At 39.5% G+C, this 24,063-nt stretch overlaps 5 protein-coding genes across 5 annotated transcripts; 3 read left to right on the top strand and 2 right to left on the bottom strand.

Moving 5' to 3' along the window:
• Nucleotides 1-699: 699 nt before the first annotated feature.
• On the top strand, nt 700-9,437 carry znf592 (zinc finger protein 592). The gene is made up of 9 exons (XM_079684142.1): nt 700-1,007; nt 1,481-3,702; nt 3,937-4,115; nt 4,201-4,374; nt 4,462-4,621; nt 4,995-5,255; nt 6,826-6,941; nt 7,045-7,186; nt 7,277-9,437. Exons 2-9 carry the CDS (start codon nt 1,501-1,503, stop codon nt 7,778-7,780), a joined length of 3,738 nt encoding a protein of 1,245 aa, XP_079540268.1. The 5' UTR covers nt 700-1,007; nt 1,481-1,500; the 3' UTR covers nt 7,781-9,437.
• A 1,423-nt stretch (nt 9,438-10,860) lies between these two features.
• Nucleotides 10,861-14,366, top strand: kti12 (KTI12 chromatin associated homolog). Its single transcript, XM_079684145.1, has 9 exons — nt 10,861-11,127; nt 11,817-11,868; nt 11,959-12,011; nt 12,107-12,162; nt 12,269-12,348; nt 12,451-12,610; nt 12,735-12,797; nt 13,569-13,639; nt 14,164-14,366. Exons 1-9 carry the CDS (start codon nt 10,977-10,979, stop codon nt 14,303-14,305), a joined length of 828 nt encoding a protein of 275 aa, XP_079540271.1. The 5' UTR covers nt 10,861-10,976; the 3' UTR covers nt 14,306-14,366.
• A 149-nt stretch (nt 14,367-14,515) lies between these two features.
• Nucleotides 14,516-16,330, bottom strand: ch25hl1.1 (cholesterol 25-hydroxylase like 1, tandem duplicate 1). The gene has a single exon (XM_079684144.1). It carries the CDS (start codon nt 15,849-15,851, stop codon nt 14,988-14,990), a length of 864 nt encoding a protein of 287 aa, XP_079540270.1. The 5' UTR covers nt 15,852-16,330; the 3' UTR covers nt 14,516-14,987.
• A 121-nt stretch (nt 16,331-16,451) lies between these two features.
• LOC307040921 (uncharacterized protein) lies at nt 16,452-21,234 on the bottom strand. Its single transcript, XM_079684143.1, has 12 exons — nt 21,077-21,234; nt 19,807-20,421; nt 19,241-19,300; nt 19,080-19,132; nt 18,854-18,998; nt 18,366-18,742; nt 17,806-18,034; nt 17,602-17,716; nt 17,314-17,431; nt 17,105-17,216; nt 16,764-16,876; nt 16,452-16,627 (listed from the first exon to the last, which is right to left on the bottom strand). The coding sequence occupies exons 2-12, from the start codon at nt 20,410-20,412 to the stop codon at nt 16,558-16,560; spliced, it is 1,998 nt and encodes a 665-aa protein (XP_079540269.1). The 5' UTR covers nt 20,413-20,421; nt 21,077-21,234; the 3' UTR covers nt 16,452-16,557.
• Nucleotides 21,235-21,877: 643 nt separating this feature from the next.
• Nucleotides 21,878-23,246, top strand: LOC307040924 (cholesterol 25-hydroxylase-like protein 1, member 2). Its single transcript, XM_079684146.1, is given in 4 exon segments — nt 21,878-22,623; nt 22,625-22,763; nt 22,766-22,782; nt 22,786-23,246. Coding segments are annotated over 4 exon segments (690 nt in total). The 5' UTR covers nt 21,878-22,377; the 3' UTR covers nt 23,074-23,246.
• Nucleotides 23,247-24,063: the final 817 nt, after the last annotated feature.

The raw sequence follows: 24,063 nt of genomic DNA, 5'->3' as shown, positions 1-24,063 counted from the left end.
ACAAAATAAACAACAACTTTTTTTGTGTTGCCATAGGAATTACAGCATATCCATGCGGCGAACAAGAACAAACAGCGGAGCAGGTGCTTATTTATTTTTCTGATAATTAACTGGCAAGGATAAATGAAACACTATTAAAACCAGAAAGGATTGTAGGATTCTGATACAACAAAGGATCCATTCGGTTGATTTACTGTTAAGATAACAGCTGAAAGACATGACTGTGATTCTGATAGAACCTGTAAATTGAACAAAATTGCCTGCAACATCCTATAAAAAACCTCAGCCAACTTTCACTGTAATTAGGTCTTAAGTAAATTGCACTGTGATCATGCATACTATTTTTTTTTTTTTACTGTATTATTGTTCAGAGAATGTTCCCCATTTTTTCAATTTGACTTAGTTTCCCCAGGCTCGGTGGGTCCACAAAAAGATTTGTTGAGTTGCATAATGGAAAGGATCCAGTGATTTTGGAGCTTGACCTATTAAATTAAGCGAATCGTTTTTATCATATTATCACTAAAAGCAAGTTAGGCAAGAAGGACTGGACAATATTGCATAGTTGCAGGAAAGGTGGTGCTTAGTTATGGATTAATAACACAACCAAAGCTTTTAACCTAGGTTCGCCTCGGTAGGTTGGCATGGACCCTCCATGGCATACTCCAGCCATGCCAGGCGCACGCATAATGTTTAATATCACATTTTATGGTGGAACTATGGTTGTAAAATTATGAATAACAAACTCTGACAATTTACCACATTGCTGCCGACGTTTGTTTTGTGTACGTTTTCAAGCGGTCCATCCATGGCACCGCCTCTTGTCTGTCAGACAGCGTCGAGGGCTGAATCGCCCTGTAGGGGAAAAAGAAAACGAAGTTACGCTAGTAGCTTGTAGCCTAGCTATGGAACCCTGCTACAGACAAACCTAGCTGGCTCACACTTAGCGTCTACACTTAATTGGATACAAGCTAATTTACTAGAGATGGCAAACATAACTGGATCTAATGGTAAGCTCATGTGTGCATCAATAAGAGTTTAATAACGTTTGCTATGCTGAATGCTTTAGCTTGTTGCTAAGCTAGGTTGCTAACCTGCTGTCTTGGCTCCGATGTGTAGCTAGGCTAGTTAGCTGCTTCTATGCAAGCTATGCTAAAAGCAAAACAACATGAATGTAGTTCTGCCTATTATGGAGTTGCTACTTGCTTGACATGCATAGTAGACTGCAATACATGTATATGTGATCATACATGCGTGTGTTAATGTATGCCTTGGTACGAAATAGTAGCTGCATGGACGAAGACCAACATATCTATAACGTTTACCTTGCTATTTAGAGCTAACGTTAACATAGCGGACGTAACCCATGTGCTAAACTGTTATTATTCATATTCACAACAGCCATTTATTATGCTGACAAAAGTTCCTTTAGCCTTGTAAATCGGAAAAATATATATAAATCCAACTCTATGTGTTTCTGCAGGTCTATGATACTGTGCAGCCATGGGTGACATGAAAACCCCAGATTTTGATGATCTCCTGGCTGCTTTTGACATCCCAGATGCCACAGGGTTGGACGCTAAAGAGCCCATCCAGGGGAGTCATGAAGAAACAGAGAGTCAGCTGAAAGACACAGAATTATGCCAGGATGACAGTTTTCTGGGTAACCAAGCTGTCGCAATAGCAGATATTCCTGTTGTTAGTGTTATTGTGAAAAACACAAGTCGTCAGGAGTCGTTCGAAGGATTTGAACCATCATTGCAAAATGGATTCAGGGGACAAGAGGCCGCTCTAAACTTTCTTGAGACAACCAACGCTGGCTTTTCCAAATCATTTGTCTCTGCTTTGAATGGAGAAAGTTCAAGGGAGCTTCTTGGAAAGGCACCTGTTCAACACAAACCTGATGGAACACCAATATTTTCCCAGTCACTTTGTAATTTCAGTCCTATCTCCAGTCCTGAGTCTGAAGACACTCAGTGCAGTAGAAATGAAATGCATCCAAAACAAGACAGACCCTGTTTTCCAGAAGCCTCAGTTCTGGTGGAATCTTTGATCCCAGACAATCAACAAAAGGCGGACCTAAGTTTGTTCGATGAAAGTCTAAAGGACTACGATATTGACAAAAACACACCGAGTAGCAGAGAGGAAGGTAGTAGAACGGAGAAGTCCTCTGATATTTGTGTCAGTAACCAAAAAGATAAAACAGACAAATCACACAGTACACTTCCCCCACCAAGTGGTGACCAGAACATCACAGAAACCAACTGCAGTCCAGGATCCACAACGGATGTTCCCACTTCTTTTCCACATGTCAAATCTCAGACACCCAAGTTATCCTCTTGCCTTGAGGCCCTGGTGGCTCTAAACAGTAGAAAAGATCCTAGTGAGCAGAATAACCCCAGAGAGTCATCAGCAATTCAGAATGACGTCATGAAAGCAATCCCCACAGTGCTTATAACCCCACAATGTCCACTTGAAGCTGTGAAACGGTTAATGAAACCCTCTGATAGTCCTGTAAGCATCTGCAGTGATAGTAGTGGCAAAGCATCCCCTGCAGTGACAACTGGGTCCCCCCCTGCCATACCCAGGGTCAGAATTAAAACCATTAAAACTACATCCGGGCAGATCAAGCGCACAGTCACTAGTGTGGTGCCTGATTCAGAAACAGATGAAGTTCATTCAGCATATGAATCCTCTCCATCCCATAGTATGATAAGTGAAGATTCTTTCTGTAATATGTCTCCTCCTCAATCTCAAGGTGCATCTATTGATAGTGTTGTAGGTGTGCAAACTAAAGGTACCCCAGCTAGTACATCTGCACCAAAGGTTTTACGCAACAAGCCAGAGGTTAACTCCAGGAAGTCGGGCGTAACACAGCGTGCAACCGTTTTCCATAATACTAGTGGTCCTGTCAAACGATCTGCTGCACACCAGGGGCCGAAAACAAAGAGAGGAGCAGCCACAACGGGCCCTACAGCAACTACCAACTTCCTCCCCAAAGCAATGCACTTGGCTAGCCTGAACCTTGTCCCTCACAGTGTTGCTGCTTCTGTAGCTGCACGGTCCACCTCACATCAACAAAGCCAACCCACACTCTCTCCTACGGTGTACAGCACTGTGCCTCTGGTGCATCAGATCAAATCAGCCAACTCTTATCCTCGCACATCTGCTCCCAACACAGCTGCAGGAACCTTAAACAGACTGTTGAACAATGCCAACCCTGTGCCTACATATGTTCCCAACCTGAACCCCCCTCCAGAGAGCAATATCACCCTTCCACCTCGGGGATACTGCTGCCTTGAGTGCGGAGACTCCTTCGGGGTTGAGAGGAGCCTTGCGTATCATTACAGCAGGAGGAGTGTTCACATTGAAGTAGGATGTACTCACTGTGCAAAGACAATAGTGTTCTTCAACAAGTGTGCCCTGTTGGCACATGCACGGGAACACAAGAACAATGGCACGGTGATGCAGTGCACGCAGCTCCATATGAAACCCATTGCAGAGGAACACATGTTTGTACCCCTGAGTGCTGTGAATGTGGACTCTTACACTTTACCCTCCCCTAAAAACCAACCGGTCCTGCCCTTATACCAAGACAATGTTATTCGCCACAGACTCCGTTGCCTGGAGTGTAACAAGCAGTTATCTGACTACAAAGCACTAGCTGGCCATTACCAGAGGCCTTCTGAGGACGTGGAAGGACTCGTAAGTGAATGCGTTCTTAAATTATTAAAGAATATTTTTGTTATTCTAAAGAAATCTGTGACACTCAACCCAAGCCCATTATATTGTACTGAACCTTGATAATATTAGTCTTGGGTCTTGTTGACAAAAGAAAAATATAGAATATCACCAGACTTTTATTTTTCGTGGCACTTTTACTAGTATTTATGTATTTTCCAATGTTTTCTTAACTCTTTGACTTTTGTTTTTTTTCAGACGTGTAAGTTGTGCTCAATGTTGTTACCCAACAAGTGCAGCTTCAGAGCTCACCAACGCATTCACGCTCACAAATCGCCTTACTGCTGTCCTGAATGTGGTGCCCTGAGTCGTTCTGCAGACATACAGAAACACGTCAAGGAGAACTGTCTGCACTACGCCCGCAAGGCTTGGTACAAGTAAGTAAGAAAGCATAAAATGCACGCCTTCTAACATACTTTGAAGTTTTACACAAAAGTTGCATCATGTTTCTTCTTCCTTCAGATGTCTTCACTGCGATATGGTTTTCAAGACCATTCAAGGACAAAAGACTCACATTGAGGAGAAACACTGTGACGTCTTTTACAAATGCTCAATCTGTCCAGTTGCCTTCAAGACGTCTGACGGCTGTGAAGTGCATTTAAAAAATAAACACAGTGCAAGCAAAATATCCCCTGTGTAAGTCAAAACCTTATCACCTGACAATTAAAAGTTGTAAATCTCTTTTATCTGGTCATTTTAACCGTTTCCCCCCCTTCATTGCAGGTTAATTTTTAAGTGTTCATGTGAGACGGTCTTCAAGAAAAAGCAGTTACTATTACAGCATTTCCATCAAAATGCCAACAAGCGTGTTACGTGTGTCTTCAAGTGTCCAGAATGCAACTCGGTCTTTCCACATAAGCAGCTGTTAATGCAGCACTTCAAGGTTAGCCCGGATTGTATTGCTTATTGAGAGTGTTGGGAATGTATACATGTTTCTATGTAAATGAAACTGGCTACTCTTACTTCTAGTCTTCTGAATTGTTTGTTGAAACTGTGAAGTCCAACCTGATCCTTTGGAAGAATTGTTAAACTTGCCTAACTTGCCTAACTTGTGTTGTGCAATGTTAGATTGTTATCTAGATTTTTATCTACAAAGCCGTGCAAACGATGCAGAAAAATCAGCATTGTTAAACTGTTATATGTGTGTTCTTACATACTGGCAAAGAGAAGTCAAATGTTGTTGAGTCAATGTTAGGACAGGAAATAGTAGTAATTTGCTATAATTTAAAATCTCTTGTGTTTTCTTTGTCTTGCAGGGCGTTCATGTAGGAAACATGACAGAAGAGACAGAGAAGATCAGTAAAAAAACAGACAATCCTGACTGGTCCCAGGATGATCATTCAGTACAAGAAAAGAAAAGTCACAATCCTGTTAAACACACAGACAGTCCCAGAAAAAAACCAGAGCATGACAGGAAAGCTCGTGTGAAGCCCACCGGCTGGACGTGTGGCGAGTGCCTGAAGTGGTTCCCTGAACGAGAGTCCTATGTTTCCCACGTGAAGACCAACCACAGAAAGGTGAGGTCAGGTTCCCCTGTGCTGGAAAGTAAAACCAACACAATAATGACTGCAGCATTCGCTATAATATCATGATAAAACAGTCTGAACGTGGTGGCTAACTCAACTGCAACTTCAATTATCTTAAACTTCAACATAACACCGATTTGTCCAGATCCAACTACTGAAAATTGTAGCAATCAATGTAGTGTTGAAAATGGATATTATAGCCCGAAGCTTTTGTGCGGTTTTTCTTGTATTGATGAAATAGAAGTGTTTTCTTAATGTCAAACAACCACTTAATTGTCGTAGTCCACCTGAAAATGATTTTACCATTAACCAGATCAATAGCTTGGGTGGTATTTGTTATTAGTCGACCTTATCTGAAACACCTTGGCAAACGGCTGTCCAGTGACATAAGGAAATGGTTGAGAGGACAGTGAGCCGTGTATCTGAGGTCAAAGTGCATGTTGATTAAATGAATTGAAGCTTCTTGGCATGGGACAAGCTGCTAACTTCTTGATTCTTGTGTTAAAGGTCACATGTCATGCTTTTCCGGTTATTACCCGTCCCCTTGTGTGTTATGAAGGTTTTTATGCATGTAAACGGTCTGCAGAGTCAAAACCCTCAAAGTACACCCTGTAGCGAGTAAAACTCTAACACAGAAAATACCTCCCCAAAACGCCTTGTTGGAGATACGTCACTGTCCATTGATTCTTCCGGGTAACTCATGATGTCATGTGTTACCCGGAACCAAATGGACCAATCCGTGGAGCCGTTACGTTACGTCCGCGGAGCCGTTACGTTAAGGCCCCGCTGATTGGTCCAAATTGACCAATCCACGGACTTCCTCACACACACACTCAGTGCAGGCAGCTCTGCTGATCTCTCCTCCCTGGCTGCAGGCTGATAACAGACAGTTGGGATCGTGGCGAAATTCTCTCTGCAGACCCATTCTCACAGCGTTTATCAACCTTTTTCTTACTCAATATCAAGCCACACTTATTGTTTTTACTTCGGCTGTAACTTTGTGTGTGCTCAGGGTGAGTTTGGCTGTGTTTCGCTGTCGCTAAACAAGGAAACCACACCTCCACGGAGCTCAGCGCGAGTCACAACGTCCCGACCAATCAGAGCACACTGTACTCACAGGGAGGGGGGGGGCTGGAGCTATTGGAGCTACAACGAGCCGTTAAAGGCAGAGAGTGGAATTCAGTGAATACACGTGGTTTACAGAGATGCTGTATGAGAAACCAAAGTGATTTTGGAAAATTGCACAATATAAATCTATTCTAGTAGACCTCAATAATGGAATTATGATCAGTGGAAATGGCCATGACATGGGACCTTTAACTTCATTTGGTTCCTGTTTGTAATTAAGCTACATGACATCATGTTTATAATTGGTTACATTGGCCACAAACCATAAAGGAATTACCTCCTAACTTGTGTGTGGATTATAAACTTTAAACACGTACATAATTACATTCATTATAAAATTACCATTTGCTTTTATAAGTCAAGTTTGTATGCACATCTGCTAACCCTAACCCTTTTGGATTTTCCATGTTCCCCCCCCCCCCCCCCCCAACAGTCAGTAAAGAAGTATCCATGTCGTCATTGTGAGCAGTCTTTCAACTCTGCCATCAGTTTGAGAAGACATATTCGCAATGACCATGATGGGAAAAAAAAAAAGATTTACACATGCTGGTAAGATTTTGTATCTTTTGAAAATGAACAAAACACAGCCCCAGAGTGATTATCAAATGTCCCTGTAAATCATTCAAATCCACTTTTTATCTTTTTCTTTTAGGTATTGCATGGATACCAAGACAACATTCACGACAAGTTTGATGTTGAAGAACCACATCAGTCTAATGCATGGAATCAAAAATCCTGATCTTGGCCAAATGCCGAAAACAGCTGTCCAGGAATCAAAAAAGGCTTTGCGCAAGGTAGCTATTCAATTGTATTTATGTATCAAACCAATAACAGCTCTAATGGAAACAAATGTTCATAAAGGGTGTGGCTTCTGTGATTTTCAGGGGCTAGTATCAGATGGACCTGCGGTGGACTCCCGGGAGGAGGGACAGGATCGCACTTTGAGTCCAGAGGCTCCTCCAGCTAAACGTCAGAAAACTCAGTTCCGCTGTTCAAAATGTGGCTTCCTCACAGAAAGCAGTACACAGTTCAAGCAGCATATACCACAGCATAAGACTGATGAAAACACTCCTCAGTGCCTTCACTGTGGTTTGTGTTTCACATCTGTGCTGTCTCTCAACAGACATCTTTTCATTGTGCACAAAGTCAAAGGTCCCAATGAAGGGAAGAAAGAAGGCGAGGAGGACGAGGTGAGGGAGAAGGAGCGGGTTAATCGGCCAGTTAGCTCAGCAGATACTGAGGAGTTCAATGACTTGTTACCGGAGCTAATTGACCCTGAGCCGTCGCAGGCGGGAGAGACAGCGAGTCTGCACTGTGACAAGACCTCGGACTGTAACGTAAAACTGAGCGCTCACTCTCAGACACAAGCAGTCTCTCTGCGTCAGTGAGACCTCTCTGAAGCTGCTTTTAATATCTTCAGTTTAACGTGACAGTAACATGGGTTACTCGATATTCTGCATGGACGTTTTTGAGCCTTTATTTTTCTTTATTTCTCAATTTATTCACAGGCCGTTCGGTATATTTAAGCAGATCCTTAACATTGAATAAAAAGCAGTATTTTCATAAATAATAAGACAAATTCATGTTAAACTTTTGTATTATTTTGTATTTAACTTTGCATGTTGTTAATATATTCATCTTGCCTTTCAGACACAACTGCACACATATTACAGCTGAGGCTTTGTTAATTTCCTCCGAATTTTGCATCCACCCTGAGAGGAGACTCAGGAATGTCTGTTAGTGTTTAGGTTTGGTATCGGTTTAATGTAACATTTGAAGAGGTGGCTTATTGCTTTTGTAATCAATGTTTATTTTAATTGTAATTTTGTCTTAAGTATTTAATGCTAGACACTATCGCCTGAAGGGGATTCAGGTTGCAGTTTTTACGACATGACTGTTTTGCAATTCATTTTGCAGTACAAGGTTAGAAATGTATTTGCCATTTATTACAAAACAGTATATTTCTGTATTCATTTAAAAGCCGTATTTCCACATTTTTGTTCAACAGTCTCTTGTTAAACTATCCTGTGGTTAAATACAGGCGAGATGTTTTGCTAAGCAAGGCCTTCTGATGTTAGCCCACACATAGAACAACTTTGTATTTTCTATTTAAGCATTCTGAAATGCTTTTGTCTTTATGTTTATTGAACATATTTTATTTGTGGCTTCCCAGATCTGGCCTTTGTATTTTATTTAACGTTTCAAAAAAATGTCTTTCTTTCTTTTTTCTGTATGGGAGGAATATGGAGAGGTATTGGATGTGTGGTGCAGCAGTATTGAAAATACCTCAAATTGCCAGAATTGTATTTTTGTAGGCAAGAGAACAGTCAATGTAATGTCAAATCAGGGTACATGGTTTTGGATAATCCAGAGCAGGTGTGAAAGTGAAGTTTGGCGGCATATCAGAGATAGTGTTTTATATATCAGTACTTGTTTGATCAGATAAAGATTTGGAATCTATTATGACTTCAAAACAGATATTTCTTAGATCAGTGCTTGTGGGAACGTCTTGTTCACATTTCCTGGTTTGTAAAGCAGCACCTCTTGTTTTGTATTGAATACGTGACAGTTCCTACCTCCATGTTAATGGCAGTGATTGTTAAACGATGAAAGACTTTTATCTCAGTGCAATGTAAAAATGTGTTTATAAAATGTGTTCTATCCCACATTATTCAATTTTATGAATGACTTTGGGAATGATATCGAAGCTATATGGTCATATTGACTTAACTGGCAAGAGAAGTTTTGTATTTATGTGTTGTGTAAGCTTTTCTTTATTTACCGCACTGCAGCTGTTAAACTGCAGAGACGAAAAGGAATGTCTTGTTCTTTTGTAATGCTTGTTGAAAGATATTTGTACTTTTGATACTTTGTACTGCAAGGACTTGTATAAGAAAGTAAACTGTGCTCACACGGTAGCCAATGAACCTTGGATTCGAAGCATTTCTTAAGCCATTACATCTACTCAGCATGCAGTGGCCTATGTGCCTTTCTGTAACGTTTACTTCAAAGTACTTAAAAAATAAATCGGTGCATTTAATTATACATCTGGTCTGTCTTGGGTATGCGTTGAAGACTTGCTTCTGTGTTTTAAGTACTGGATGCTGGAGAGGAAAGTGTTTATTGGTATTTGAATGTGATCATTGGTGGTTTTGCATTAAGGTCACATATTTTACAATCGTCAGAATGACACATGATTCTCTAATGTGCATCATTCATCCAATAAGAAGCTGACCACAGCTTGATGACTTCATGCCATTAGAATATTAAGCCCATCCTATCTCAGTATAACTGCCTGGCTCCAAAGTAACAGGAGCAAGGAGATTTGAATTTACCTCGCACCAAATTTGCAAAGCGCACATTTGAGGAATGACAGTCACTTTGAAAAAGATCTGCAGAGCAGGATTCCTGTCTTCTTTCATTCTTATCTCATACATTGCAATGACATCTTCAATTACTCTTGATTTAACTGAGCTGAGAAATAGAATTTCAAAGGTGAAGGTGGCTCCAAGAGGCAATCTGTGGGCAACAGGTAAGAGAAAAAACTTTTGGCATTATTTCATGTTTTGTTTTTGACAGTTTATATTAACATTGAATTTTCTTTTAAGGGCATTTCATGGGCAAGAAAAGTGTTGTAGATAGTTCATTCATGAAATCTGCGTTAGAAGATGTAAACGTTCCCACTGAAGTCAGAGCTGTTAGTCCTCTGTACCGAGTGGAAGACCTGCAGGCACTGCTCTTTCAGACACTGAAAAGTGACACACAACGGAAAAAGGCTTTGGACATGTAAGTGTTCTTGTTGTCCTTATTTTTTGTATTATTGCATACATTTATCAACTGCAAGACTGATTTTCTTTTTCTTTTTTCATCCAGGTAGAGGAGGAGGGGATCATGCTTGAAGGACACTTTAACCAACATTATCATATAAAATCCTATTGATGAAGAGAACAGTTTTTGAAGTCTTGTGTTTTCTTTTTGGTTTGAACATAAATATTAAAAAATGTTGAATTGTATGTACATGACAGTTTGATGCCAAGCTGCACTGCTTTGTTCTTAGTTAGTTATTGGAACCAGTGATGTACATGTATTAGTGCCACCAAATAAAAACGACTCAAAACTAGACCATGTTGTTGACATTTTTACTGAAATGCACCTTTGTATTGCAATACTCTGTTTAATTTTATTGAAAATGTGTGTAATAAATTTGGTTATTAAATGTATATTAAACAAAACATTTCTGCTAAAATTGGACAGGAATCCTGTCAGAGAACAGGTGTTGTTTTGTCAATCGTTATTGAATATTCCAATTTCAAGACATAAGCACTTCCAAACAATGTTCATATATAGAAATACTACTGTGGGCATTCTGAACAGAAAACCGAAAAAATAAAGATTATTAACCAACAAAAACAAAACACAAGTGGTCAATCAGGAACTATGGTACGGTAAAAATAAACAGATGTTTGACTTCCGCTTGTCATCCGAGAGTATTGCCATTACATCCGGTTGAAATCCATACATGGTTCCCATCGTAGGCTAGGCTAGTTTAGCTGCTAACTCTCAGTAGTGATCATCACAGTCACAATGCCTCTGATAGTGATGTGTGGGTACCCCTGCAGTGGTAAAACACGAAGGGCAGAGGAGCTGAAGGTGTGTTTTGAGCAGAACACGGACAGAAAGGTGCACATTGTAGGTGACGCAGCACTGGGCGTAGAGAAAAACACAGTGTATGCAGGCAAGTTGAGCTCATGTTAGCTCCATTTAGCCATACTTTCTTATTACGTACCTTTTAGTCATGTTTAAAAGTCTTCATACATGTTCACTTTGACTATGCACAAAACAGTCCATATGTTTTCTGAAAAGTGTTTTATGTTTCGTCTACTGAGGAGTTTGTGTGTTGTTAACTGAGGGTTTGCCTAGCATTAAATTAATCTTATTATACAAAAATATCTTCAAAGCCCTGTGACAGAGGAACACATACGAGGATGGATATAATCGTTTTTTGTTAATTTACATACTTATATTAACTCTATCCCTTGGACACTTGTGTATAACATTACATTACTGCCACAACTAGTAAGTTGACTGTTAAAATAAAATGTGTCCCTAACAATTTTGATAAATGCATTAGCAAAGAAGTGCTCAGAAAGGTACTGGTTTCCACTTGTTTAAATGTCAGTAAGATAAGCAGCCAGCTTCTTCTTCCCTGTATGGAAAATAAAATAGTGATGGATAACTTCGAATGTGCACTTTTCTTTTTTATAATGAACAAACAGTTAATTGATTATACCAAATATCCATACAAATATGTGTTTGTTGCAAATAGCAAAAATTAGAGCACAAAAAAAAAAAAAAATATCAAGAAAGTAACCTTGGAATTTGTCATACTCCTGCTGCTTTTAAACCTTTTTGAATATGTTGCAGATTCCCAAAAGGAGAAAAATGTCAGAGCATCTCTGAAAGCTGAAGTAGAGAGGTAGGTTTTTCAGATCTATCTTTTGTTTTTTGTCTTTTGTCTGTGAAGTTTTACCATTGCACACCTTTTAATCTTTATCTACATGTTTAGGAAAGTCAACAAGGGAGACATTGTGATTTTGGATTCCCTAAATTACATAAAAGGTACATCTAGCTAACAGTAGTGTGCTTTACAGATTCAGTATCAAGACATTATTATGTGTTTATGCTCTTACCTTTATATCCGAAATACCTTACAGGCTATCGCTATGAACTGTTCTGTCTCATCAAACATGCACAGACACCACAATGCCTGGTAAGCATACTAAAGAAATAACTATTATTTTGTTCAAGTATCTATACATCTATGACTGAAACAGTAGTCACACAAATCAAAAATCATATGCTTTCTTTTGATCAAGGTATACTGTTTGACGTCAGATGAAGTGAGCACAACATGGAATACCAACAGAGATACTGCTGAGCAGTACACACAGGAAATGTAGGTGAAAAGCCCCAAACATATAGTACTATGCATTTCAGAAAGTAAAACCATTCATTGTTGTTTTAAAATGTTGCCTTACATCTGCTGTTTCTTTTGTAGCTTTGACGCGTTAGTGCTGAGATTTGAAGCTCCAGACTCCAGAAACCGATGGGACAGTCCTCTCTTCACCATCCTGAAAGACGACACGATTCCATTTGAAGACATTTCTGACGCACTTTTCAAGAGAAAAGCACCCCCACCAAACCAGTCCACACAGAGTGTAAGAGACGCCCATGCTGTTTTCGCTTGTTTTTTTATTTACGCATGTTTACAATATTCAATAGATGTCTGTCATGCTGCCTTTTTGACTATGATGCTCATAGACATATTATTTTTCTCTGCAGCAACCATTGTCATCTTCAAACTTCCTGTACGAGCTCGACAAAATCACACAAGAAGTCTTAATGGTACGTATGTATGTGTTCTTTTGATTTCCTGGTCATTTGTTGTTTTTGCTGGTTCCACTCTGTCTTAAGATCTCTATCAAACTTTAGGATCACCAAAGTGGGACTCACACATTGAAAATAAAAATAAGAGACTGTGGAGTTATAGTCCAAAAAAATACTTGGTTAAACTTCAATTTAAAAAGCACAAAAAAGTAGTTCCAAATGTAATTCCCTGCAGTTGGGAAGATTTGTATCAATAAATCAGAATGTAAAGCTGTACTCTTTGGTAATTAATCCTGAAAATGTCAGGTCGGGTAATTGTTTTTCAGCCTTTTTAACATTTCTGTTATCACAAGCCGTGGAATAGGGATTAGGAAGAAACCATTACTATTTTCTGAAGCTCATTGATTGACGTCAGAATCTCTGAATACGTGCAATCAGCAGTGTTTCCTCCCACGGTAAACGTGACATCAAGGTTACTTTGTTCTCTTAATTACCTTTGCTCCTGTAATTATCTTCCTATTTATCTCATGGGGTGTGTCTGCACACTACTGTTAGCCAAATAGAAATAATCTCCTCTGTTCCCTTGATTTTCCATTGAGTACACCCTTTTCACCATTTTGCAACATGCCTGTAAATGTAATGAATTATAAGAACTTTTCATCACTCCATTTAAATATTCTGATCCTTTATTGCTGATCTAAAACTCCCTAAATACCCAACTAGCTGAATTTATAAAACCCTTACTTTCTGTTTGTAATGTCTGTGATGAAAGTCATTTTGAAATTTCAGGCAATTTGTAACGCACAGAAGACAAGTGTCCCCGGGGACCTCGTTCCAGTTCCAGGAGCTACAGAAAAGATATCCTTTTGATGGACTGCACATTATCTGCCTCCTAAGGAATCACATTTCCTCACCAGCAGGAGGCTAAATACTCCACATTAAATTACTTGTTTGAAGGAGAAGGTGAATCAATGTATGTCCATCAAACAACCTTAAATGAAAGGCAAAGCAGGCAATCACTGTTAAAGGTCTCGCTTGTAATAACACACTTTGGTATATGTATTGTGGTGGTGGGGGGGGGGGGGGGGGCAGGGGGTGAAACCAAATGTCATGTATTAGTGGATGTTTATTGGCAGCTGCTCTGTGTCAGACCTTTTTAAAGAAGCAAACACTTTTTTAAATGTGTTGATAAAGGCAGAAAGGAACTTAAAAGTAAATGAGGTGATGCTCTGGTCAACTTGTTTTGACAGGTGCATTATTTGTGTTGACGTCAGTGACATTCAATAGTTTATGTTCTTTCAGTGTTTTCTTCTGAAGCTTTTGGTCACTTGGTACATTTTTATGTCAACTTGTATTTAAATGTCCTTGACCTAAAGTTTAACATCGAGCTCACCAGGAGCATCAACATGGCAGAGCTGAGGAAATTACGGCGGCAGTTCATCAGCTACACCAAGATGCACCCGACAGAGAACAGCGGGCACATTTCCAACATGTTTGTGCAGTATTTAAATAAGAGTCTTCACTGACATTGTTATACCATTGGCCTCTTTTTTTATTTTCTGGGACAAATAAATATATTTTATAATATTCTCTGCATGTGATGTTTTGCAATGATTCAGTCGAGTTATATTTATGAGCTTAAGTGCCAAATTGACTCCTTATGCAGTTGTGTAATATTCCAACTAGTTTACATTTGAATCCTTTTTTATTTTTGTAATGAATTCTATAAAAATTAGCTCCTCCTTATATAAGCAAGAGTTTCCCTAATTCCCCTTGTACTGTGCTTGACCTCTTGGTGACAAGCTCAACAAGTATGAATTGGTTTTTTGAAAAAGCTTCTTATTGCTGTCGGATTTGTAGCATACTATAAGTACCACTGAGTAAAGCTCTTGGAAGAAATCCCTCTCAATGATTGTGTATTATTATGTAAGAAGATTGAGGCGGAAAATGATAGGAAAGCTTTTTTCCAATGATTTAAATAATACAAGAGTTCAGTTCAACAAGAATATTTACAAAAGTGCAAGATTATAAGATATTGATTTTATTGAAAGAAATGCCATAAAAAAGAAACCTTTAAAACAAAGTTTATCTCACATTGCCAAACATGAGGCAACAAGTGCTGTAAAATATATAGTAATTCAAAATATTATAATGGTTTTGGTATGATAGAGTTACACTTAACATTAGTTACAGAACTTTCAGAGTCTTTTACTCCAAAGCAACAGCGGTGCCAAAGAGTCTGTCCCAGTGGCTGAAGAAAGGAGCGTAGTTGCTGTTCGGCTTCTGGTGGTGCATGTCGTGAGCCGGTGCCCCCCCCAGCAGACCAAAAGGCACGAGGTGGTTGAGACTCCATGGCAGGTCATAGCCTATGTGGTCCTCCACAGACATCCAGATACTGAAAACTGTGACACACCATGCGGTCAATGGGTGGCATTTCAGAATAAGGGGGTCCTGGTTGCTCCAGAGTCCGATTGTCATCAGTTCTGTGGGGCTAAGGTGCTCAGTGGACCACGAGAAAGGCGCCATGTATTCATGGTGGACTGAATGAATCCACCTGTAAAGCTGGGGATGCTTGTGATGTACGAAATGCCAAATGTAGTACTGTGTGTCAAAAAGGAGAAGTATTGCCAGTCCGTCAATGAATACCTCATACAGGGTAGGAGCATCCTGGGGCAGTATTGGTGTAGGCAGTATGCACATGGTCATTATTACAGCTGGCAGAACAAAGAATATGTGGTTATAAAGTGCTGTCATTAAGCTCTTGAGCATCATTCTCACTGTTGGCTGCCTGCCTGCTTGGATCTTGTACTGATAGAACAAAGGCACTCTTTCTCCCAAGAGGTCCAGTGCAGCAAAAGGTATGCTGCAGATGAAATAGCAGGAGGCGGCGAGCAGGACAGGGAAAAATGGAGAAGAGATGAGAGGCAGATGTCGGAAAAGCAAATAATTCCAGAGTGGCTGCAGAACACGGTCGCCCTGATGGGGCTGGAGCAGCACCTCACTGATGTTCAACATCTCGCTGTGGTACCACTGAAGGCAGCTCAGGGTCAGGATCAACAGAGTTACTAACATTTTTATAGTGAAGGTCAATGGAAGGGGATCAGTCACTAGAAGATTAACAAAAGCTCTAAACTGTTAAACCGGTACAAAGTGTGACGCATGGAAGGAAGGAGGGCAAATTGTGAAAAAGTGAAATTTGACCCAATGGTTTTTTTTCTAATCTGATTTGCAGAATTGGCTCGTTTGGCTTTACAGATATTTCTCAGCATTTTAAAAATGAAATGACCAAACAACTGCTTATTTAAAGTGTTGGCAAACAAAGGTAATGGTATGTGTCAACACTAAGGAAAGCTTAGCTTAGCACTTAACTCCTTGATACCTTAAGCTCGTATTACATCATGAAATGGTGAGACACAACTTTAATAACTTAAATCAGCATCTATCTCTTTTCTTGCACTGTCAATCTACTAGAATTGATCTTGTTATATTTTAAGAAACCTTGTAATCTGGATATTTTGCCAACAGGTATTTATTTAGTACTTATGTTAATCTTATTATAATATGCTAAACATAAATAACACAGTTAAACCTTGAACATGTTCCGGATTTGAATACAAAATCACAAGTCCATGCAGACGAAAAAACAAGAACACTTCTCACAACCACACTGAATGATCATCAACATGATTTATTGGGGACAATTCGCAACCATTTCATTGAAATCATGCACGTTATAATGTATTTTCACAAATCAATGCGGAAATGCTCTTCTTCACAACTACTTCTTCACACTGACAGCTTTCCTGGAAATCGTTTTGTTGGTGTTGGCATATTTATGTCGATCATTTCTGAAAAGAAGAAAAAAGTCCAAATTAAACCACTGAAATAAACACTCTTTTTGAACAGTTAAAACTACTGCTACCGTTGTGTTTAATAATAACAATATTGAGAAATGTGGACCTTAGTGTTGTTAGATACATTTACCTGCTCATTTTAACTTTGCTTCTGCAGCCCAGTCCCCCCTCCCAGTGGGTGGTGCGTGTGCCTCTCGTCATCATGCTTCCACAGCTGCTGCACGGCTTTCCATTGCCGTACGGCTACAACAGACAAATGATGTCAAATGAAATGAAATTCAGAGCCTTATGCATTCATGTTTTCAGACACTGACTGTTATTCTCCTTTCTAGTGATGCCTTGAAGGTTGGTGACCTAGGATATTAGAATGGGCTGTTTTCTTGTCAGCGAACTGAGTCTAGCAGTATAAACTATTTCAGTAATTTCCCTCTGCAAAAATAAAGTCTTAGTATCTCAGTGGTTACAGGTCACCTGTTCTTTGGCACAGTAGCCACAGATCATTCTGGTGGCTAGTTCCATAGGGTGGTCCTGGTCCTCATTATGGCAACCATCACAGGGGTAAGCCCGTCCGCAGCATGGAAACCTGAGTGCACAGTCAGGGGCACAAAGCTTTCAACATACTATGCATTTTCTTTTAGAGCTTTGATGTGAAATGAGATGGGACACAGTTAGGATGATACCTTAGCCAGCGATGGCTCTGTTTGTAATGTTTGCATGATCCTTTTTCTGGCAGCGGCTTCCCTTTCTGCACAGCAGGATCTCTTATCGTCTTATTATAAACAGGACCTGAACTCGAACCTACACAAAGGGAATAAACAAACATATTTTCATTGGTGGTCTGCAGGTATACGTTATTACATATGTATAAAGCTCCGATTTAAAGGTTTGCTGTTATCTAGCATAACATTACGAAATATTTGAAAGAGAGCCAACAGCTGATCCCTTTAGTAGTACAGTGGAGCGCTGACCTGTTTTGTTAGTGCGTGGCTGGATATACTGGAATCTTGTGCTCTCTGCCAGAATACTGAGTTTACTGTGACAGTGTTCACAATTGGACTCCTTTGTTTGACCATAGCATACATTCTGAAGGAATGGAAAAACAAAAAAGCCATTTTAGAGAAGTCATAGCTTATCAAGACATTTTTCAAAAATGGTGCAGTATGTTCCATCACCTGCACGGGGCTCTCCTGGGAGCAGCTGAGGCATCCCACTATGAGATCACAGTCCTGTAGCACAAGGTCAGCAGGCGCAGCATTGTGGAGGTCCAGGTACCCCAGGACATCGCTGTAATGGTGCAGCATGCAGGGCCTGAATGCAGCATTGATGCTAGCACTGCACTTTTCACACTGAGCCGTGCAGGGGTTCCTTCCAGTCAGGGTCAGGTCTGCAGTTACCTTACACCTGCAGACAGCACACAAACAGTCAAGATTTCAAGATTCAATTCAATTCAACAGTGTAGATGTCAATGACAACCTTAAGTCACAGGCTCCTCCTACGGTGCAACGTAATAAAAACAGACAAAATAGTGAAAATAGTGCAAGTAATACAAATAAAATAGACTCTCCTTGCACTATTTTTATTCTAAGTAATTTGAATATTATATATTAGATACATATAATTTGTAAATTGCAGACGGAAGAATGTGAACTTTCAAAAGTTCAGGTGTTTAACAATTCATAGCTATCAATTGTGTGTTATTCTCATTAAAACGTTTGTAGCTCTTTGTTCTTGCCTGTTACATTGAAGACAAACGGTGATTTGATGGGCCACTACGGTGGCTGTGTTCTCGCCCAGCATCAGTCCCAGCAGCTTCACCTCGGTGCCTCTGCGGGGATCACTGATCTTAATGTTCTCCACCAGGCGCCCGGCTTCCTCTTCCTCCTGCTGCTGCCCTCTATCACAACCTGAGCCATCCTGCAGACCCATTATTCCTCCCTCCTCAGTTTTCTCCCCCTCTGTGTATTCCAGCTTTCCTTCATCACTGTCATCCTCATCTGCAGCAGCGGAGTCAGATGAATCGTTCCCAGATCTTTCACACACTGTTGCCTGGAGCTCCTGGTACGATATGAACTGCAATCCAGCTTTTTCTAAATCAACGTCTTTCTTCAACTGCCAAAACATTCAAGAAAATGCATTACATGAAGGAAATAGTTATCTACAGGTTCTTTGGGTACGTTTAAAAGGGAAAACACAAAATGTCCAATCTCCCGCTAGTCTCACCTGCCGGGCTCCCTCAGTGAACAATCTCTCCAAACTACGATCCAGCCAACGAAGAAAAGGCCGGAAGAGCAGTTCTACCTTTCCCATCAGCTGGTTGGTTGCATGCTTAGCTTGAAGCCACTGCAGTGATGCTTGCTGTACATGCCTATGTTGACAGGGATGTGGGTACATGTCAACACCAATCACTCTGTATGTTAAATATTTAAACAAACTGTGCTTGCTGTACCTTGACATGATTAGGGGCAGCTCTTGATCCAACGGTATGTCCAATGTGAAAATCTAAAAGAATGGATCAAAGTGATGAGGAAGTGTTCTTTTCATGTCAACCATTTACAGTATAGTATACACAGTATTACAAAGTCTGTAAAAGTAAGCAGTGGTCCTTACCTCCTGGGGGTAACTTTCCGGGAAGCTGACCATGATGTCGACTGCTTTCAGATCAAAAGGCTATAAGTTAAACAAAGAGTTAATACAATAAAGAATAATGTTTTTCCATTTCTTTCATTTATGTATTTAATGTTTAACGTTTTATGGTTGTCAGTGGCTAAGAAACACCATAAGATAATTGTGGAAAAGCAAATATATCTTTCTAAATTATTTATTTTGAAATTAGTCCAAATAGTTTAATCAGAGATTAACTGAATAGGCTTAATTCAATCTCATTTGTGTAGTTCAATTGATATAAATCACAAGCCGTTCAGTACGTATTACAAATCACACTTGCTAAGTAAAGTTGCCATTGGTGATGTCACAGGATAACAGGAATGGTTCTTGATTTTGTGTTGATGCTGAGGATTTAGAACAGTTTTTCTAAATACATTCTCCCTCACAAGACGTTTTGTTCAACTATTTAAAACTGAGCTGTACTGTATTATAGAAGTAAAGTGCAGGTGGGGTTTTTGCTCTAAGCTTTCAGGGGAGAGAGGAGAAAGTAGGTGAAAGAGAAAGCTTACCCAGTCTGGATCAGTGGCCTCTACAGTCGCCCTGTAATAGGTAAGCATGCCATCACTTCGTTCCTGAATAATCAGCTGTTCTTTGGGAAATCGCTTCTTTAACTGATTGATCTCTGTGTCTCGTAGCTGCTTGGTCACATCCTCTGTAAGGTCACACAGCTTGACCTCCTGGAGAATGCCTGGACGGGGTACGGGTGGCATCCTCTGCGCAGGTCTTGGGTAATTACCAGAAACAGTCTGATCATCCTCTTGAGGAAACTGTGGAGGATGCCAGAAGCGACACCTGTCTTCCATGCTGCAGTGGCCTGAGATAAAGTAGCGACAGGGACGGCGGACAGAGGCCGGACCAACCCTGGAGTTACTATTCGGAGCAGGCCTCTTCCCCAAATGTCCTCCAGGGACGTCTGAGTTTAGAAAGGTGACATCTGACTGACTGGGTGCCCTGATGGTTTTCTTCTCATGAGCTTTGACATCATCTCTTATATGTTGGAATCTGCATTTCTTCCCATAATTGCATTGTCTTCCTTGAGAAAAGAAGCGACAGATCGGCTGTGTATTAAGCGCAGGCGCTGAATCACCCAAATCTTCCTCAACGTTCTCCTTCATTGTTATCACCTGTGAATAGCATAAACACAGATTATCCTCTACTTCTTTACATGTAAACACTATATATAAATGCATATGGATTTGGAGTCACTCGGTCTTAATATCATGGAAGTAATAGGAAAGAATGTGAAACTTTCCAAAGAAAATCTGTGAATTTTCCTTAAAATATTAGTAGCTACTTGCAGAATCCTTATAGCAATAAAATCCAAGAAAAAGAGCCATGTTGTACTTGTATATATGCAATACATATATATAAATCAAAAGACACATTTGTCCAGTGTAGTTACACAATGTATCTATCATCACTAATCAAAATGAGGTGTGCCATAAGACGTTATACTTTTTTAAGCATCATTTTCACTAATATGGGAAAGTAATCATGGAGGTATTTAAGATAACATTAAAGTGTAATTCAAACAGTAATTTATTGAGAATCTCTAAGGGAATTATGTATAATATGTATAAATCTAGAATCGCCGATACGTTTTAGATTGGGTTCGTAGCCTTCTCTCATAACATCATAGGCATCCTCCTTTATTGTTTAAAATAGCTTAGCTAGCTAAGTTAAAATTACTTTAAATACACAAGAGGATCTGCGTTTACGTTTATTCAGTGAAATAATAAGACCGAGGGTTAAAGAAATACCGTTTTAAAGTCGCCTTACCTGCTAACTGTCAAGTTATTGCAATTTCAAGTGATACAGGAAGTTGTATACGTAATTACGTCATGGATGTGTAAAGAGAAAGTGCGACAGAAATGACTCCGAATCGATTGGGGAAACAATGTTCTGCTCGTTTATATATTACATAGAAAAGTATATGTAATGAGTATGAGAGATATGTTTACAAGCTCCCCGGAAATGTCCTTAAAAGCGCATATACATTTGTTTTGTCGCCCTCTACTGTTTGGGAATGTAAAATTAAGTGGGTGGATTTTGAAGAGGGTTAAAGTTCATTCTTGACTAGACTTTAGACTAAAACAACTATATTATTCCTTCAAGGGGGAATTTGTAGTAGGCCTACAGCATATTAAACAATATGACAAATTGTAGAAAAAACAGAATTACAAAGCAGAGACAACAGCATATAGCCAGTCATGAACATCCATCAATATATAGAATGTATTTGGCAAATCTTTGAGATAACATGACATAATAAGATGTATCCAGGCAGAGTCCGGTTCGCTGTCAGCCTGGTCAGGTAGACCGGTGGCACAGATCAGACTGCCACAATGATCTTCCTACAGGTCTTGACAATTGTTCCTTTGGATCTATTAAGCTGTTCTGGATCATCTTGCATGATCTTTATAGGAAATAGATTAACTTGCAGAGCACATACCGACTTAAAACATATGTTGGTTTAAAGGCTGAGGTTCAAAGTTCATTCTTGTGGAACACAATTACACCATAACATAGCTGTTCTAAGACATGTCTTTAAGCCGATTTATAGGTCGTTTCATAACATGTATCTCCTATTTTTCATACATTGATATTAATATGTTTTTACATTTGACATTAAATATTGTCCAGATTGCATACTTGGTTTGCATAAAATAGTTTTGCTGGTAAAATATGTAGTGCAATACATAGTACTTTTAACTGGACCAAACAAATATGAACTATAATATACATTCTATATATTTTGATGCTTATTTTGTGCAATGTTATTATTCTGTGGTGATATTCAAAGTGTGATTTGTGTGTCTCTTTTCTGACCTTTCCTTTGTTTGTTCCAACTAAGTGTAATGTGATCATTCCAGTGTGTATTTGTGTAAAGGAAAAATAAACTCCACTTGAGCAGAGATTTGGCACTAAGAAAGATACAATTGGATTTTAATAATACTCCCCTTACTGAAAAATGTATAATGTGGGGAGCTATACGTTACCAGTCATCCATGGAGTATGAATAGTTTGTTGAAATGTTGCACCCGGTTGTCACTTGATAGCAGAGAGTCAAGCAGACACCGATGGGACAAAGTCTTTACCCATTGTCGCTGTTTCTGTCTGGAACATCGACATTCCTCAGACATTTTAATATTCACTTAGTGGATGTTGCAGTAACCAGCGTAGATCTTTGGATGAGATGCCTAGGAAACTACTCTTTGCTTGTTTGTGACATCATGGGAGAAAGATGGGCCTGGGTCCAGCAATTGAATATCCAACCTAGGTCCTACAGCCATCTTTCTCCCATGATCCCACTGCTGCACTGTGCAGGGGGTCACCTTGTACAACCATGTGTTTCTTGTGCTCCCAGCATCAGTGGCCCAGTGGACATGGAGGCCCCCTGTTGATCTGTCAGAACAGGCTCCCTCCCTGCTGGAGCTAATTGCTGGGTTGATAAGCAACCTCCTGCTCACTTCCAATACTTTATCTGACAACTGCTTCATCACAGGATTCACTGGCTGTATGCAACTTTCCATGCTATCCATCATGAATACTCATCTCCCTTTGCTTTAGCCACTCAGTGCCTGGGTGGCTGGGAGCTGGTCACAGTGGGCTTTTGGACCACTCTCCTGAGAAGCCGCATGCTCACTACATGGGTCTTCATGGTTGTGCATGTCTACGTTTCGATTGAGGATCACTGTGGCTTTGATTTCCCTTGGTCCACATCCCGCCTTATCCCGCCTTATACCATTTACCGCATTTATGGAGTACCCAGCTAACATGATGTCACTTTAGTCACTGGGATAGGATATTTGGTACGCATGCTGATTTCAGCTTCTCTACTGCTATAAAGTAAACTGCTTTACTATTGGTAGCAGCTAGTGATAAGCTTGATGTCTGTTTGTTTTTTCCAAACCATGTGGATGGTCAAATGTGAAGAATTGAGACTTTAAAATAAATCTATATTTTTACCTTGCAATGAAAAGGAGTCGTGTCACTGTATTGTATTTAGAGAAATCTTTACATAATCATTTGAACTATGTGCACAATATAATGTCCAAACAGTATGAACCTTCGTCTCATTTGTTTTACTTTCCTAAACCAGTTAACAGAAAAACGACTGCAATGTTTGTTTGTTTTTGGCAAAAGGGGCAGTATCTTTAGACTATTTCAATTGTTTTAATTGTTCTTAAATCCGGTGGGGCTATTGATATTCAAGTTGTATATGTATATTTGTAAGTTATATTTATCAATGATTTATTCAAGCTTTATGTAAATTGAAACAATACCAGCATACAGTCATGATATTTAGTGAGTAACCTTTTTCCTTTTTTAACAATAAATCACCTTATGCCTATCCGCTGACACGCAAATCACATTTATTTTCGAATTCATGTAATCAGACCAGTGATCTCTTAGTGGTTATACTGATGATATACTTAAAATGTTTTATGTATAAGGGAAAGCAGGTGCAAATGGCACTATATTTTTCCACCACTAGATGTCAGAAGTGGTGGAAGTTCTCCAATTGCCAGTTCAAAGGGTTAGATCATTTTTACTTTAATAGTTCTCAATAGTATTTGATCAATTATGGCTATAAGTTGACAAGACGAAACTACTGTAATTGGTTTTCCCCCTATATTTATTCTAGAACATTTTTAAACATTATACATTTTGTATACAAATAATACATGTATATAATAAACAAAAACAAACAAAAAAGACATACATTTTCATAATTAAAATTGTATATTTGTTAAATACACAAT

This window comes from Notothenia rossii (assembly GCF_949606895.1).
Source record: "Notothenia rossii genome assembly, chromosome: 5".
In the NCBI taxonomy this organism is placed as follows: Eukaryota; Metazoa; Chordata; class Actinopteri; order Perciformes; family Nototheniidae; genus Notothenia; species Notothenia rossii.
This window is presented reverse-complemented; position numbering and strand designations above follow the sequence as displayed.

What these genes read in the sequence shown, in the direction of transcription:
- znf592 (XM_079684142.1), top strand. Translation starts at nt 1,501, where the DNA reads ATGGGTGACATGAAAACCCCAGATTTTGATGATCTCCTGGCTGCTTTT. An exon ending in AAAAAGATTTACACATGCTG is followed by an intron (nt 6,942 to 7,044) that starts GTAAGATTTTGT and finishes TTTTTCTTTTAG; the next exon opens with GTATTGCATGGATACCAAGA. An exon ending in CAAAAAAGGCTTTGCGCAAG is followed by an intron (nt 7,187 to 7,276) that starts GTAGCTATTCAA and finishes TGTGATTTTCAG; the next exon opens with GGGCTAGTATCAGATGGACC.
- kti12 (XM_079684145.1), top strand. Translation starts at nt 10,977, where the DNA reads ATGCCTCTGATAGTGATGTGTGGGTACCCCTGCAGTGGTAAAACACGA. An exon ending in TTCCCTAAATTACATAAAAG is followed by an intron (nt 12,012 to 12,106) that starts GTACATCTAGCT and finishes AATACCTTACAG; the next exon opens with GCTATCGCTATGAACTGTTC. An exon ending in CAAACCAGTCCACACAGAGT is followed by an intron (nt 12,611 to 12,734) that starts GTAAGAGACGCC and finishes TTTTCTCTGCAG; the next exon opens with CAACCATTGTCATCTTCAAA.
- ch25hl1.1 (XM_079684144.1), bottom strand. Translation starts at nt 15,851, where the DNA reads ATGTTAGTAACTCTGTTGATCCTGACCCTGAGCTGCCTTCAGTGGTAC.
- LOC307040921 (XM_079684143.1), bottom strand. Translation starts at nt 20,412, where the DNA reads ATGAAGGAGAACGTTGAGGAAGATTTGGGTGATTCAGCGCCTGCGCTT. An exon ending in CAGAGCCATCGCTGGCTAAG is followed by an intron (nt 17,217 to 17,313) that starts GTATCATCCTAA and finishes CTGTGCACTCAG; the next exon opens with GTTTCCATGCTGCGGACGGG. An exon ending in AGCAAAGTTAAAATGAGCAG is followed by an intron (nt 16,628 to 16,763) that starts GTAAATGTATCT and finishes TCTTCTTTTCAG; the next exon opens with AAATGATCGACATAAATATG.